Source organism: Jaculus jaculus, chromosome 2 (assembly GCF_020740685.1).
Source record: "Jaculus jaculus isolate mJacJac1 chromosome 2, mJacJac1.mat.Y.cur, whole genome shotgun sequence".
NCBI classification, from domain to species: Eukaryota; Metazoa; Chordata; class Mammalia; order Rodentia; family Dipodidae; genus Jaculus; species Jaculus jaculus.
In genome coordinates, this window is record NC_059103.1 from 75,322,952 (window position 1) to 75,340,136 (window position 17,185).

At 39.9% G+C, this 17,185-nt stretch overlaps 1 protein-coding gene and 1 pseudogene across 3 annotated transcripts in view; one reads left to right on the plus strand and one right to left on the minus strand.

Annotated features, from left to right (window-relative positions):
* Abcg2 (ATP binding cassette subfamily G member 2 (Junior blood group)) overlaps positions 1-17,185 on the plus strand; it is a 192,124-nt gene that overhangs the window by 150,937 nt on the left and 24,002 nt on the right. For all 3 annotated transcript variants that reach the window (XM_045144048.1, XM_004665419.2, XM_045144049.1), the window contains 3 exons: positions 4,842-4,993; positions 5,191-5,295; positions 6,740-6,990. In XM_045144048.1, the coding sequence (XP_044999983.1) occupies positions 4,842-4,993; positions 5,191-5,295; positions 6,740-6,990 (508 nt within the window). The remainder of the gene's footprint in view (positions 1-4,841; positions 4,994-5,190; positions 5,296-6,739; positions 6,991-17,185) is intronic.
* Positions 9,165-9,601, minus strand: LOC101604397 (annotated as a pseudogene).

A 17,185-nucleotide genomic window follows, 5' to 3' on the forward strand; every position in this document is an offset into this window, starting at 1 on the left:
GTATGTTGAGCATGTCTCTCCAGTCCTTCTATCCCCTTTTCTCACTTTTGCCTCATTCCCATTAGTCTCATTTGTTCCCCTAGACAGTCATGTTTATAGTCATGATTTTATTTATCTATATAAAATCTAGAAATCATAAATGATATTTTAAGACTGATTTCTATGTAAAATCTAGAATCACAAATGATATGATACTGGCTTAATTTGCTTAATATTTTTATCTCCAGTTATATTAATTTTTATGCAAATGACATAACTTCATTCTTTGTGGCTAAAAATAATCAACATTTTTGGGCAGGAGAGATGGCTTAGTGGTTAAGTGCTTGCCTGTGAAGCCTAAGGACCCCGGTTTCAGGCTCGATTCCCCAGGACCCAAACTAACCAGATGCACAAGGGGGTGCACATGTCTGGAGTTCATTAGCAGTGGCTGGAAGCCCTGGCACGCCCATTCTCTCTCTCTCTCTCTCTCTCTCTCTCTCTCTCTCTCTCTCTCTGTCACACTCAAATAAATAAATAAAAATGAACAAAAAAGTTTTTAAAAAATAAGCATTTTCTTATCCATTACTCTGTTGTTAAACACCTAGTTGGTTCCATAAATTTTGCTGTATTGTCTTTATTTGCTTGTTTACCAACACTAACATACACACATGTACACATATACTTACACACATTCTCTGTGGTGCTTGCTGCATAACACTGCATAACACTGAGCTATAGTTTTCTGAATGGATCTTGTTATTTCATACTTTGTTCAACTTGTTCTTCTATCTTGAATATCTTTTCTCTTCGTAGTTCATTTCTGCTGGGCCTTTTCATATTGTACTTTTATCAACTTTGGATTGGGCTTTAAGTCTCCTGTTTTGCATATAAGGAATCCCTATATACTTTTATTTCATATTATATTGAAATTATGTATATTCTGGATTGAGAGCTTTTGAGAAAGTATACTTTTGGGTACATTGCCAGCATAGAGTAGGTGCTTAAAATGCTGAAATTGAAGTGATTTTCTTCATAAGATTTTTAAAAATGTATTTAAGAGAGAGAGAGAGAGAGAGAGAAACAGACAAGAGTATGTCAGGGCCTTTTGCTGCTGCAAATGAACTCCCAGATTCATGCACCACTTTGTGCATCTGGCTTTACGTGGGTACTGGGCAATTGAATCCAGTCCATCAGGGTTTGAAAGCAAGCACCTTTAACCAGTGAGTCATCTCTCTAGCCCTCATAAGCTATATATATATATATATATACACACACATATATATATATTTTAAATTTTTATTAACATTTTCCATGATTATAAAATATATCCCATGGTAATTCCCTCCCTCCCCACCCCCACACTTTCCCATTTGAAATTCCATTCTCCATCATATTACCTCCCCATTACAATCATTGTAATTACATATATACAATATCATCCTATTAAGTATCCTCCTCCCTTCCTTTCTCTACCCTTTATGTCTCCTTTTTACCTTACTGGCCTCTGCTACTAAGTATTTTCATTCTCACGCAGAAGCCCAATCATCTGTAGCTAGGATCCACATATGAGAGAGAACATGTGGCGCTTGGCTTTCTGGGCCTGGGTTACCTGACTTAGTATAATCCTTTCCAGGTCCATCCATTTTTCTGCAAATTTCATAACTTCATTTTTCTTTACCGCTGAGTTGAACTCCATTGTATAAATGTGCCACATCTTCATTATCCACTCATCTCTTGAGGGACATCTAGGCTGGTTCCATTTCCCAGCTATTATAAATTGAGCAGCAATAAACATGGTTGAGCATGTACTTCTAAGGAAATGAGATGAGTCCTTTGGATATATGCCTAGGAGTGCTATAGCTGGGTCATATGGTAGATCAATCTCTAGCTGTTTTAGGAACCTCCACACTGTTTTCCACAATGGCTGGACCAGATTGCATTCCCACCAGCAGTGTGGAAGGGTTCCTTTTTTTCCACATCCCCGCCAACATTTATGATGATTTGTTTTCATGATGGTGGCCAATCTGACAGGAGTGAGATGGAATCTCAATGTAGTTTTAATCTGCATTTCCCTGATGACTAGTGACGTAGAACATTTTTTTTAGCTGCTTATATGCCATTCATATTTCTGCCTTTGAGAATGCTCTATTTAGCTCCATAGCCCATTTTTTGATGGGCTTGTTTGATTCCTTAATATTTAATTTTTTGAGTTCTTTGTATATCCTAGATATTAATCCTCTATCACATATATAGCTGGCGAAGATTTTTTCCCATTCTGTAGGTTGCCTCTTTGCTTTTTTCACTGTGTCCTTTGCAGTGCAAAATCTTTGTAATTTCATGAGGTCCCAGTGATTAATCTGTGGTTTTATTGCCTGAGCAATTGGGGTTGTATTCAGAAAGTCTTTGCCAAGACCAATATGTTGAAGGGTTTCCCCTACTTTTTCCTCTAGCAGTTTCAGAGTTTCAGGTCTGATGTTGAGGTCTTTAATCCATTTGGACTTAATTCTTGTGCATGGCAAGAGAGAAGAATCTATTTTCATCCTTCTGCAGATATAAATCCAATTTTCCCAACACCATTTGCTGAAGAGGCTATCTCTTCTCCAATGAGTATTTTTGGCATTTTTATTGAATATCAGGTGGCTATAGCTACTTGGGCTTACATCTGGGTCCTCTGTTCTGTTCCACTGATCTACATGTCTGTTTTTGTGCCAGTACCATGCTGTTTTTGTTACTATGGCTCTGTAGTATAGGTTAAAATCAGGTATGGTGATACCACCAGCCTCTTTTTTGTTGCTCAGTATTATTTTAGATATTCGAGGTTTTTTGTGATTCCAAATGAATTTTTGGATTGTTTTTTTCTATTTCCATGAAGAAAGCCTTTGGAATTTTGATAGGGATTCCATTAAATGTGTAGATTGCTTTAGGTAAGATTGCCATTTTCACGATATTGATTCTTCCAATCCAGGAACAAGGGATGTTTCTCCACTTTCTAGTGTCTTCTGCAATTTCTTGCTTGAGTGTTTTAAAGTTCTCATTGTAGAGATACTTTACTTCCTTGGTTAGGTTTATTCCAAGGTACTTAATTTTTCTTGATGCAATTGTGAATGGGAGTGATTCTCTGATTTTATCCTCTGTGTTTTTGTTATTAGCATATATGAAGGCTACTGATTTTTGTGTATTTATTTTGTATCCTGCTACATTGCTGTAGGTTTTGATCAGCTCTAACAGTAGAGTCTTTAGGGTCCTTTATGTATAGAATCATGTCATCTGCAAATAATGATAACTTGATCTCTTCCTTTCCAATTTGTATCCCTTTTATGTGTGTCTCTTGCCTTATTGCTATGGCTAGGACATCCAAAACTATATTAAATAAAAGTGGGGACAGTGGACACCCTTGTCTTGTTCCTGATTTTAGTGGACAAGCTTCCAGTTTTTCCCCATTTAGTAATATGTTGGCTGTAGGCTTGTCATAAATAGCCTTTATTATATTGAGATATGTTCCTTCTATTCCCAGTCTCTGTAGGACTTTTATCATGAAGGGATGTTGGATTTTGTCAAATGCTTTTTCTGCGTCTAATGAGATGATCATGTGATTTTTGTTCTTCAACCCGTTTATGTAATGTATTACATTTATAGATTTGCGTATATTGAACCATCCCTGCATCTCAGGGATAAAGCCTACTCGGTCAGGGTGAATGATCTTTTTGATATATTCTTGTATTTATTTATAATTTTTTGTTTATTTTTATTTATTTATTTGAGAGTGACAGACAGAGAGAGAGAGAAAGAGGCAGAGAGAGAGAGGGAGGGAGGGACAGGGAGGGAGGGAGAGAATGGATGCATCAGGGCCTCTAGCCACTGAAAATGAACTCTAGATGCATGTGCTCCCTTGTCCAACTGGCTTACGTGGGTACTGGGGAATCGAGCCTCAAACTGGGATCCTTAGGCTTCACAGGCAAGTGCTTAATGGCTAAGCCATTGCTCTAGCCCCTCATAAGTATTTAAAAAAACAATTTTAAAGAGTGATTTTGGCTTTGGTCCTCCTACTGTATGTAATTAGTAATTTCTCTGAAAAGATAGCTCAGCACCATTTCTCCAGTGGAATTATACCTGAGATCAACTCATACACTTGCCTTTTAGTAACTGAAAGCTTGGCCAATTGTTTGACTTTTAAGCCTTATCAGCAAAATGAAGGAAAAATTACATTGGAATTGCCTAATTTTGAGGATTACAATGAAATTATCTCTAAATCACTAGCAAAGATGTGATTAATACTCACAAATGTTAACTTTTACTGCTAGAGGAGAAGAATGAAAGCTAATTCATGACACATCAGAACTCTTAAATGATCAATAAAGATTGGACATAGTTCCTTTGTTTTAATAGTTCATAATTATTTTTCAAACTTGAGTGTACTTACAAATTACCTGGACTGCTTGTTAAAAATATGTACTCCCAGCCTATTCTCCCCTCCCCCCCGGCATTCATTATCTGTGAACACTGTCCTAGAATTGACATTTGTCAGTAAAAATTCTAGTGGATTCTATTATATCCATGCTCCTTCCCTTAAAACATTCTGGCTATTTATTTTGTTTGTTTTGATTTTTCCCCTCACATGGTTAGCACAAATGACTTCACTGTGCTACTGAGCTGTACTTCCAGATGCTCTAGACTTTAACAGAAGCATCAAATTTAGTTTTCCCAGCTACCAAGCAGATAATGTGAAAATGAGCTGAGATATATGTCTATACGAGAAAATCAAGTGGAACTGGAAACAAACGGTTTAACAGCAGGACTAAATATTTTTTAACAATAAATGCAAAGTTCAGAACTGGCTCATTATTTTTCTTCCTTTAACTTAGGATGTCTAAACAGGGCCGAACAATTATCTTCTCCATTCACCAGCCTCGGTATTCCATCTTTAAGTTATTTGACAGCCTTACTTTATTAGCGTCAGGAAAACTCATGTTCCACGGGCCTTCCCAGGCAGCTTTGGAGTTCTTTGCATCAGCAGGTATGGTCCCCCCCCCCCCGCCCCAATGTGGTAGGACCTTCATTCACAAAATTGTGGAGTGGAGTGTAAGAAGAGGGAGAGCTTATTAGATTCTGTCTTCCTTACCTCTCCTCCCTTATTCTCCAAAAGTTGGTCCTCTGTATTTTCCAAGATCACCAGGTTTGTGTTCTCGGGTTACCTTCCTTTGTCTTTTATAGGCTACCAGTGTGAGCCCTACAACAATCCTGCAGATTTCTTTCTGGATGTCATTAATGGAGACTCCTCTGCTGTTGTATTAAATAGACAGGAGGAAGACCAGGAAGGTATGTGATTGTTAGATCCATAGATTAAAAAAAAAAACAAAACCTGTTGATTTGCGTAAAGCACAGTAACATGGGTCATTTAGAACACCTTTTTTTGGGTTCATGTTAATTCAGTGTTGTGAAACTAGCCAATAGACTTTGTTGTCCATGAGGGTTATAGATGTTTTTAATTTAATTAGACTCAAAAAAACAAAACAAAACAAAACAAAACAGTAAGAAATCAAACAACCCAATTAAAAAGTGGGCTATGGAACTAAATAGACAGTTCTCCAAAGAAGAAAGAGATGGCATATAAACATCTAAAAAAGTATTCTACATCCTTAGCCATCAGGGAAATGCAAATTAAAACTACTTTGAGATTCCATCTCTCTCCTGTCAGAAAGGCTACCATCAAGAGCACAAATGACAATAAATGTTGGTAAGGATGTGGACAAAGGGGAACCCTCCTACACTGTTGGTGGGAATGTAGTCTGGTATAGCCATTATGGAAATTAGTGTGGAGTTTCTTGAGACAGATAAAAATAGATTTATCATATGATCTAACTATACCATTCCTAAGAATATATCCTAATGACTCTTCTCATTACCTTAGAGATACTTACATAACCATGTTTATTGCTGCTATATTCATAAATATTTTTATTTATTTGAGGGGGGTATATGTATAGAGAGAATGGGTGCACCAGAGCCTGTAGCCACTGCTAATAAACTCTAGACACATGTACTACTTTGTGCATTTGGTTTATGTGGGTACTGGAGAATTAAACCTGGGTCCTTAAGCTTCACAAGCAAGTGCCTTAACTGCTAAGCCATCTCTCCAGCCTTGATTAAATTTATTAATGAGCATTTATCTGAAAGTGTCAGTTGTAAGGCACATTCCCTTTTAAAATATATTTATTGCTGGGCGTGATGGCACATGCCTTTAATTCCAGCACTCAGGAGGCAGAGATAGGAGGCTTGCTGTGAGTTCAAGACCACCCTGAGACTACAAAGTGAATTCCAGGTCAGCCTGGGCTAGAGCCAGACCCTACCTCAAAAACAAAATAGAAACCCTTAAAACTTAAATATATTTATTGTTTATAGTATTTTTAAAATAAGAAACTCAGTGCTTTATAGATAGTAGAAAGTAGTGATCATATTTTTAAAAGAAGGATTATAGCACTGTTTGATACAATGTCTTTTTTGAAGAATTAGGGTCTGGATAGTTAGGAAAATGTCAATGAGTTTGCTGTATCCATAAGATTATGGAAGGAGCCAGGTGAATTAGCTGTGTTTTTCTGATGTGTAACACAATGAATGACAATGTCAGAGTCAGCAGTGTCTTTGTGACACTCAAGCTTTAGAATTAAAGGATGATTCTAGTATTGGGTTATAGGAAAATGGGTTATTACTAGCTGCTAGTAGTTAATGATGTTTCATTTCTTTACTCACTTTTATTCCAAAGCAAACAATACTGAAGAGCCTTCCAAGAGAGGAAAGTCAATAATAGAAAAATTAGCTGAGGTTTATACCAATTCCTCTTTCTACAAAGAAGCAAAAGCTGAATTGGAGCAACTTTCAGGGGGCCAAGGAAAAAAGAGAAACTCTCCCTTCAAGGAAGTTACCTATGTCACATCCTTCTGTCATCAGCTCAAATGGATTACCAAGCGTTCAATGAAAAACTTGCTGGGTAATCCCCAAGCTTCTATAGCTCAGGTAAACTGGCAGATTTTTGTTTGCTTCTTTATTTTTATTTATTTATTTGAGAACAACAGACACACAGAGAGAGAGAGAGAGAGAGAGAGAGAATGGGCGTGCCAAGGCCTCCAGCCACTGCACATGAACTCCAGATGCATGCACCCCCTTGTGCATCTGGCTAACGTGGGTCCTGGGGAATCGAGCCTTGAACCGGGGTCCTGAGGCTTCACAGGCAAGCGCTTAACCACTAAGCCATCGCTCCAGCCCAAGATGGCAGATTTTGATTGTGCTACAGAATATTTGTGAGGATGAATTTGGTTCTGATATAATTTAGCTCAGGATAAGGTTTATTTTCTACCCATCCTTCTATTTATCTCTCATCTGTACTCCATAAGGGACGTAGAAGCTGTCTAAAATACAGTTGGTTATTTATGAACAACTTTTTTAGTGGTTTATTAGACTGCCTTACTCATATTTTTTGATGATTTCGACAAACTAGAATGGATAATCTTTGCAGACTTTTATTTTATTTTTTCAAAGATTTTAAAGTAAAGGTGGTATCAACCAAGTTTAGGATTTCCCAGTAGTGGTCCAGTTTCATTCACTGATTGATTTTACAACTTCACCTGTGTGAGTTGACTTTTTGTTACTTGGACAAAATACCTAAGAAATCAACTTAAAGGTAGGAAAGGTTGTTTTGGTTGGTTATTTTGGAGGTTTCAGTCCATGCTGCTTAGCTGTGTGGATTTTGGGTTTAGTTCTTCCAACTAAACATCACCCCCAAAAGCCTATTCAGCTGTGAACCCATCAGTGAGTTTAATGCATTGTTTGGGTTATTGCCTGTTATGGTTTCAAGCTGAAATGTTCCCCAAAGTCTTATGTGTTAAAAAGTGGGCCTCCAGCTGGTGGGCATATTTTGGAAGGCTTTTCACCTATGGAGGCCGGGGTGAAAAGTTGGGTGAGCTGCTCTATCGCTCTTCCACCTGGTCTTGTTTTGAGCTGGAGTCTCCTTTTACTAATTCTGGAGTTTGCAGGGCTCTGAGGATGATTCTAGAGTTTCTGCCTCCCTGTAGGATTTGGGTTACAGGGCTGCATGGCCATACCCAGCTGTTTTTGTTTTTTTTTTTTAATGTGGGATCTGGAGATTTCAATTTGGGCAGTCACAGGCACCCACAGGCCCTCATGCTTGCTCAGGAAGCGCACTTACCTGCTAAGCCATCTCTCCAGGCCTCAGTTGTTATTTTTACTACCAATCTCTGAGTTTCTGTTGTATTCTTAACAAGTATACTGACATTTCCATAGTAAACATTGTTGTCTTTTAAGTGTGTTTCCGGGCCTGCATCCTATTCAAGTCATACTGTCAATTACTCCAAATGTTACCAGTCCTTGTGGTTTGACATCTGTCAGAACAGAGCCATGCTGTGTCCTATCAATCAAGAGTAATATTTTATTCTTTGAGAAAGCTGATGTGATTTGGAAACAAGCCAGATAAATTAAATCCATCAACCTGTCTTACCCATTGCGGTACAATGAGATAATATAATGAGTTGATTTTGTGTGTGTATTGCTAAGGATCAAACCCAGGGCCTGTATATGCTAAGCATGTGTACTAAGTGAGCTGATTCAGGGTCTCACTTTGTAGATTAAGCTAGCCTCAAACTCCAGTCAACCTGCCTGCCACAGCCACTATACCAGGCCTTAGGAGCTAATTCTTCAGTGAGATTTATGCATTAGATTTCTCTTACTTTCCAGTAAAAGTAGTTTATAATTTTCTTGTCTGATACTCATGGATGGTAGTCCTGAGGAAGGCATGATTCTAATGTAGGTTTTGGTGATGCACCCTAATAGTGCATGTTTTGGTCTTAGGCTTCCTTATGATCCAGATTCAGGCTGCCGGCCTTATCAGTGGACAAAATTCTACAAAAGGAATTTGAGCAATATTCAGAGAAACAGCAGTCCTTAGAAAAAGGGTAGAAGCTTCTATCTCCCTGAGTACATATTTAAGTTTTTAAATGCTAGAAGTAGGCAAGACAGTAAATACTTCAGGCTTTGCAAGCCATGTATTGTCTTTGTGTCAGGTAGTCAACCCTTCTATGTTAGTGTGGAGGCAGGTGCAGCAAATGTATTAACAAATAGCCATATCCATATTTGAAAAGCACTTGCTAGCATTTAATGAACCTCTTTGGGTGGCTTCAAGCCACCAGGGGATAGGCACCCCCAACACCCTTTATCTTCTCAGCTCTTCTGCTGAAAAATTTAGCCTTCACATGGTTGCTTAGGGAGCTTTCCTTTCCCCAGAACTTTGTAGTAGCCTGATCGCATAACATCATTGATGGGGGCAACTCTGGTCTTATTTTTGGCAGCATTTACCATGGTCTGTTCACTGACCAATGTCCACAGTTTGTCAAGGTTGACAGTGGGGCAGCTCTTGTTCCCCTTTAAGTGGTAATGCCTCATACCAGCTTTCCCAAAGTAACCTGGATGGTATTTGTCAAAGTTGATCCTGTGGTAATGCATGCCACCAGCATTACCCTGGCCTCCTGGGTGCTCCAGTGCTTTTGCCGATGGGGCCATGGCCGTGGCTCACATGGCCCCGAAGCTTCCGGGTCTTCCTCAGTCTGGATGGCATGCAGTGGCCAAAAGGAAAGCAATGTATCTGCATTCTAATGAAACTTTATTCATGGACACTACAGATTTTATTTTTTTGTTTATTTTTATTTATTTGAGAGTGACAGAAAAAAGAGAGAGAGAGAGAAAGAAAGAATGGGTGGGCTAGGGCCTCCAGCCACTGCAAATGAACTCCAGACACGTGCGCCCCTTGTGCATCTGGCTAATGTGGGTCTTGGGTAATCGAGCCTCGAACCTAGGTCCTTAGACTTCACAGGCAAGCACTTAACCGCTAAGCCATCTCTCCAGCCCAAGATTTTATTTTTTTAAAATTTATTTTATTTACATATTTGCTCATTTCTTTTTGGGTATGATATTTGTCATGTATGCATAATATGTAGTGTGTGCAGATAAGTGTGCCCCGTGTGCATGCATGCAGAGACCAGAGGAGATGGTTGGGTGTCCTTGTCTATCACTTTTCTCCATTGTTCCCTTGAGATGGAATTTCTCATTGAGCTGTTTTCTTTTCCTTTTTTGAAAGGTACATTCTTGCCCTAGCCCAGGCTGACCTGGAATTTACTATGTAGCCTCAGTGTGTCATTGAACTCACAGTAATCCTTGTACCTCTGACTCCCGAATGCTGGGATTAAAGGCATGCACCACCATGCCCGGCTACATCTTTCATTTTCTTAATCCATAAAGTCTCTAAACTTTATTCTCTGATCAGTGAATCTTAATTCTTTGAATTTATAAGACAAGAATCTGGGGACAACCCAAAATTATTTGGTGCTTTGGCATATATTGGTATATTGGTAGAGGAACCCTAATTAGTGGGTTAAACAGATTATACTCCTGCCATGAAGAAGCCAATGACACAAGATTTTGGGGTTTAGGAGGGGTCCCCAGAATTTATAAACCCCAAGTTTTGGGTTCTGTCCTATTGTTAATGAAGAATTAATAAAGACAGACTGAAGAATAACAAATTATGAATTATTAAGTTTATTTAGGGGTAAATCACAAATTGTGGGGTTTATTAAAGGGAGACTGGGATTTAAGAGAAACTGAGGCCTTTAATGAGAGATTAGAGTAAAGCTGCAAATGTGTGGAAGGTGAGAGACACTGAGTCCTCTAAGGAGGGATTATAGTAAAGTTGCAAGCAAGTAGAAAGCCCATTTAAGAGAAACTGAGGATTACTGAGGCTTTTATTTTATTTTTTATTTTTGTAGTCAGTGAATACAGTCAGTTTGGTACCATTATTAGCCGCCTCCTTGTTCTTCCCCCTCCAAAGGGACCTTCCTTGTTGGGGTATATGGGTTGTGCTTTGTTGGGTTAGCCTTTAGTTTTGGGTAGGAGGAAATGTCTCTGCATGTCATGACCCAATGTGTGGCTCTGACATTATTTACACCCACTCTTCTGCAAATTTCCCTGAACCATGTTGGGTTCATATTAGGTGTGCTTCCGTGTTGAGATCTTGGGCACCTCTGTGTTTCTGGATATCTCGTTCTGTAGGGGTTGATTGTTCTCTGAGTCTATCTCCTTCATTGTTGTGCTGGTTCTGGTTCACCAAGAAAACAGCATTCTTGCATGTTTCCTTAATTATTCTTAGTTTCAGCTGGGGCAGTTTTGAAGTATGATGGGGTGGTTGGTTCTTTATGTCTGAGCACTTGAGGACCCACCATAGGTTAGTGCTAAGACTCTACTGCTGAAGATACCATACATTGTTGGTATGTATCATGGAGCGACATGGCTGGAAGCTGGAAGAGAGGCAGTCCCCAGACAGCATGTCTAGTGCCGGAAGATGCTACATGAGCAACTGGGGGATAAAGACCAATGTCTGCCCAAGCAATGCATGGTCTAACTTACTTAGCAGCAAACAACCTGACGTGATGCTCATACAAGTGCAATAGTGGTGCATGGCCATGATGAGAAACCAACTGCTCTTGATTTGGCTAACTGATCTGCTCAGTGGAATGGAACTCATAACTAGAGCTGGGAAACAAGTCAGAACCATATCTAAAAACCCACTCTCCATTAAACACTCTCTAAAAAACAATGGTTATCACATTTTCTTGGTGCTAACTTTATGTTGGAGAATCTGATTCTCTTTTCAGATAGATGCAGATCCTTACTGAGGCCTTTGAAGAGAGACTAGAATAAAGCTACAAGCACATGAAGCATAGAATTTAGGAGCTTTTGTTAGGAGATTTAGTCTGAACACACATGACATTTGCCATGTACTTTCCCCCATGGAATAAAATTAAAAGGGCAAATGGTGGTAACTTAAGGAAGAATAGCAGAGAGAAAATATCACAAGAGACCAAGAAATTCAGAGGAGAAATGAATAATGAAGAGTTACACTGAGTTTAAAGAAATTACACTTAGCAAGTCTAGAGATGGTGACAGCACCCATGTGGTGGATCTGGAGTGTAAGGAAAGTATATACATGGTAGATCTGAAGACCAAAATAAAATCATACAAGTGGAAAATTATTCAAAACTGTAAAACAGAAGCAAGAAAGCCAGGTGTGGTGGCACATACTTTTAATCCCAACACTCAGAAGGCAGAGGTAGTATGATCGCTGTGAGTTAGAAGCTACCCTGAGACTACATAGTGAATTCCAGGTCAGCTTGAGATAGAGCGAGACCCTGCCTCAACAAACCAAAAGCAAACAAAACCAAACAAGGCCTGGAGAGATGGCTTAGCGGTTAAGTGCTTGCCTGTGAAGCCTAAGGACCCCCATTCGAGGCTCGATTCCCCAGGACCCACGTTAGCCAGATGCACAAGGGGCACATGCATCTGGAGTTCGTTTGCAGTGGCTGGGGGCCCTGGTGTGCCTGATCTCTCTTTCTCTCCCCCCCCCCCGCCTCTTTCTCTCTCTGTCTGTTGCTCTCAAATAAAGAACACAAAACAAAAAAAAAAAAAACAAAACAAAAAAACCCAAAAAACAGAAGCAATTAGAAACGTTCAGATCAAGACTCCTCACATGTGTCTGAGTGGAGATGAGATAGAATCCAGAGAGACCCCCTCCCTCCGCTTACACACACACACACACACACACACACACACACACACACACACACACACACTCCTCCCCCCCTCTCTCTCTGAGGGTTACACTAAGAAAAAAACTAATTTTCTTACCTGGTCAGATTGACCCACTAAACCTCAGTGATTTTCTGGCTTCTGCTCCCCATAGGACTGGGGTTACAAGTACATATGGACATGCCCAGATTTTTATGTGGGTGCTGGTGGTAGGAGTGGAACTCAGATGGTACCAGGGCCTTGTACTTATATGGGGAGCACTCTTACCCACTGAGCCTTCTCCCTGGCCCCTAAAGTTCAATTTTATATTATAAACAATATTATCTTTGGCCTTCTCAAATTGGCAAAAATAATTCATAGCTCACAAGTGGGCATATGAAAATATGTGGCTGTTCCTATTTATCCTACGTGCCATAGCCTGCTGACCTTTGGCATAGACTCTTAATGTTGCATCTTTTTATTTTTTATGAGCATGGGTTGTTAAAATATTTTATGGATTCCTGTTGCTAAATCTTTTCTCCTCCTTGTATCTGTACTTTGGTTTGAACGAGTTAATTATTTACATAATTCAGACTTAGCCTCTAACCAGAGGTTATATTTGGAATGTCTTAGAATGAATGATTTTTCTGTATACAAAGATTTAATATTTAATGTGTTAAGGGTTTCCTGAGCAAACTAATTCATAAGACTTTATTATAAATATGTCATAGTCATTAACATATTAAGAACACACACCCCAAAAGTGGTTGAACACAATTGAATACAGATTCAATAACATATTTGCAGAGTTTATTTTTTTATTCTTTGTTCAGAAATAGAGGCCACACACAGAAAGCTCATAGATAGGTTCATTTGCTCCAGTGTGCAGTGTGTAGTTTTCCTGATATCTTTCCTTTTCTCATGCAAGAAAAACTTATAAAAGCATGACATAATCACTAGATGAATGATTTTGACTATAGGTTTCAAAGATGACTAGAAATAGTTTTAGGACTTTGAAGCCTTTAGGAAGCATCCTAATGTCAGTGCTCAGTGTTAGTATTGCAAGCTTGAATGCCAAGGAAATAAAGAATGAGAAGTGTCTAGTATGGAACAATGAATATTTCCAAGTTTTTCTGTGAAACAGATTTGTATAAATGTACATGCTTCACATTAATAGAGCTGCCAGCATTCATTCATTCATTTATTGTGTTGTGTGTATATGTGTAGGTACATGTGTGCGAGTACATGTGTATGTGAATACACATGTGTGTACATGTATGTGGAGACCAGAGGACAAGCTTGGGTGTCATTCCTCAGGCATTCACCTCTCTTTTGCTTTTTATTTTTTATTTTTGTTGAGGTAGGGTTTTCACTCTTAGCCCAGGCTGACCTGGAATTCACTGTGTAATCTCAGGGTGGTCTTGAACTCATGGTGATCCTCCTACCTCTGCCTCCCGGGTGCTGGGATTAAAGGTGTGTGCCACCATGCCCAGCTACCCCTTTTTGCATTTTTGAGGCAGGGACCCTCATTGGCCTGAAGCTCACCAGGTGAACTAGACTGGCTGGTCAGTGAGCCCCAGGAGTCTGCCTGCCTCTGCCTCCTTGACACTAGGATTTTAAGTGTGTACCACTGTGCTAGCTTTTTACATGGGTTTTGGGCATTAAACTCAGATTCTAATGATATGACTGACTTTGCTGACTGAGCTGTCTCCCTAGCCCTCAGCATTTATTTCAGAAGCTTGGTCTGCTGAAATGAAGTCGAGTACATTATGAAGGGTTGTGAAAATATGCCAGGGTGAGGGGTTCCACATCCTTCCTCCTAGATTTCTATCTTCTTAGCAAAGAGATTTGTGATTCTTGCCAGACTGTGGTGTCCATAAACTAGTCTTCTCAGATTATAAGTTTGGTTTTTCTTCTTTACATTACTTATTGCCAAAAATGTCCTTCACAGATTACTTCATGTCTTAACATTATAATACTGAGTAATTTTTAGCTTTGGCATTTCCAGGCTGTATGGTAGGATATTGTGTTTTGACTAACATATCTTACATTAAAAATTATCTCAGAATAATAACAATATTAATAAGTAGAATCCTCCAAATAATTTATAGCATAATGTAACCCTTTACTTCTTGCTAAAGGGTAAAATTGTTAAGATATTCTAAAGAGTTGTGGGAGGGGATTATGATCAAGGTACATTGTGTATGTGTATGGAAGTTGTCAATAAAATGTTTAAAAAGAGACAGACATTTTATCCTAAAACCAAAAGCAGTTTTGGTGCAGTCTCTACTTGGGGGCCATCTGCTCAGAGAGTGAAAATGGACAGACATGGCAGGTCAAGTGTGCTGTTGATTACGGGCCTCACTGGGGAGCTTGATGGGCAAGCAGTGACAGAGGAAGAGGACAGTGGCAGCGCTTGGGTGCTGCAGAGAACACTGGCTCATTGCTTTGTTGACAGTCCATCTTCCCAAGTAGGCACAGACTTCTCAGAGGTTTCCTAGGTGGGGCCTAGTTTATCCCTGTTTCCTTAGCATGCAAGATTCTATTGTCGTAATTTGTGTATGTGTGCTTTAAACTTTTTGTTTATTTTTAAAGTTAAAAGGAGTAAAGACATCCTGTTTTCAGTTGAACCTCTTATGTAAAACTGCATGTTTGCTGGCACAAAGGCTGAGAGTTCATTGAAAGTCAGAACTCTTTGCCACTTGGACCAAGTCCCCAAAACAACTTCCCTAGGTGTCTGTATTATCTGCTACTCTGTTTGCCATTCTTGGGTCTAGTGCTTGAACTATGCCCTTCACTGACCATGCCTGGCAGCATATTGGGATCTGCCCTGTTGCTCTCAGAGCAAGTAACTTAAATTTCAATTTAATTGATATTATAATCTAATAGCATATACTGTTTGTTGCAGTCAGGTTCACATTACTAGTAGAAATCACCCAACCAAGAGCAGCTTGTGGAGAAAAGAGGTTTATTTTGGTTTATAAGATTGAGGGGAAGCTCCACGATGACAAGGGAAAATGATGGCATGAGCAGAGGGTGGACATCACCTCCTGGCCCATATAAGTTGGACAACAGGAACAGGAGAGTATGCCAAACGCTGGCAAGGGGAAACTGGCTATAACACCCATTAGCCCACCCCCAACAATACACTCCCTCCAGGGGACGTTAATTCCCAAATCTCCATCAGCTGGGAACCTAGCATTTAGAACACGTAAGTTTATGTGGACACCTGAATCAAACCATCACATTCCGCCCCTGGCCCCCACAAACTGATAACCATACATGATGTAAAATGCAATGTATTCATTCAACCTTAAAAGTCCCCATAGTTTTTCATCAATCCTAATGATGTTCAAACATCTCCATAATCCAAGATCTTTTAACTGAGTCATAATACCAAAAATTCCCCCCAAGCCCATAATGGCACAGAATAAATATTCATACTGCAAAAGATGGCATTGGGTATAGCAAAGAAACATTCAGCCAATATAAGATTTAAAACCAGGGAAAACATTAAACTTTGTACCTTCAAGTCCAACAACTCTAGTCAATGACAAGTCTACAAGTCCAATAATTCTAACCGGCAACAAGTCTCTGGAGTTCTTATTCCGCCCCTCCAGCTAGGCTACTTACAGTCCTGGAAAACTTCATCCAGGGCCAGCAGCTGTCCTTGGAAGCCATCTTGTGGACCTGGTATCTCCACTGGGTCTCCACTGCAACCCATGGTTCATCCTCATGGTCCCATGGGGTCTCCATGCAAGCGTCCAGCAAACCTGCTTCACACTGCCCATGGCCATTTCCAAAACACAAGACTATGTTGCAAACTCAATGACCCTCTCTTTCCTGCATTTCTTATACTCCACACCCTGGTGCCAATTTGTTAATCCATGGGGGAATAAAACAGACTTTGAAGAACAGGACACTCCTTGAGCACTCAGGCCCCTTCAAAAGAGTCGACATTCTTCCCGTTGCCCCAGTGCAGGTCAGCTGGCCCAGTCTCAAAGGTTGTAATCTCTCAGTTGCAGCTGAATGGGCAGCAGTTCACCCAAAGATTTTTCTTTCTGTGCCATAGCCCTCTGCACACACCAGTTCATTTCTATGCAAAGCAACCCTGCACAACTTTTCAGGCATAACAGCAAGCTTTTCACACAAACTGTCTCTAGCTCAGTCCAAGTAAAGTTCTTTCTCACCCTCATAAGCCAAACCTCACAGTTCATAGTTCTTACTGCATTCAGGTCTTTCAACTGACCAGAATAGTCCATCAAGCAGTACTTGCAGCACTGCAAGGTGTCTGTTAGGCCAAGGTTTCAAATCCTTCCACATTCCTTTTGAAAATCAGCTCCAAAAGGCCAAAGCCACACAGTCAAGTGTCTAGCAGCAATCCCACTCCTTGGTACCACTTTACTGTTGCAGTCAGGTTTGCATTGCTGGTAGAAATCACCCAACCAAGAGCAGCTTGTGGGAAAAAGAGGTTTATTTTGGCTTACAGCCTTGAGGGGAGGCTCCACGATGGCAAGGGAAAATGATGGCATAAGCAGAGATTGGACATCAACCCCTGGCCCACATAAGGTGGATAACAAAAACA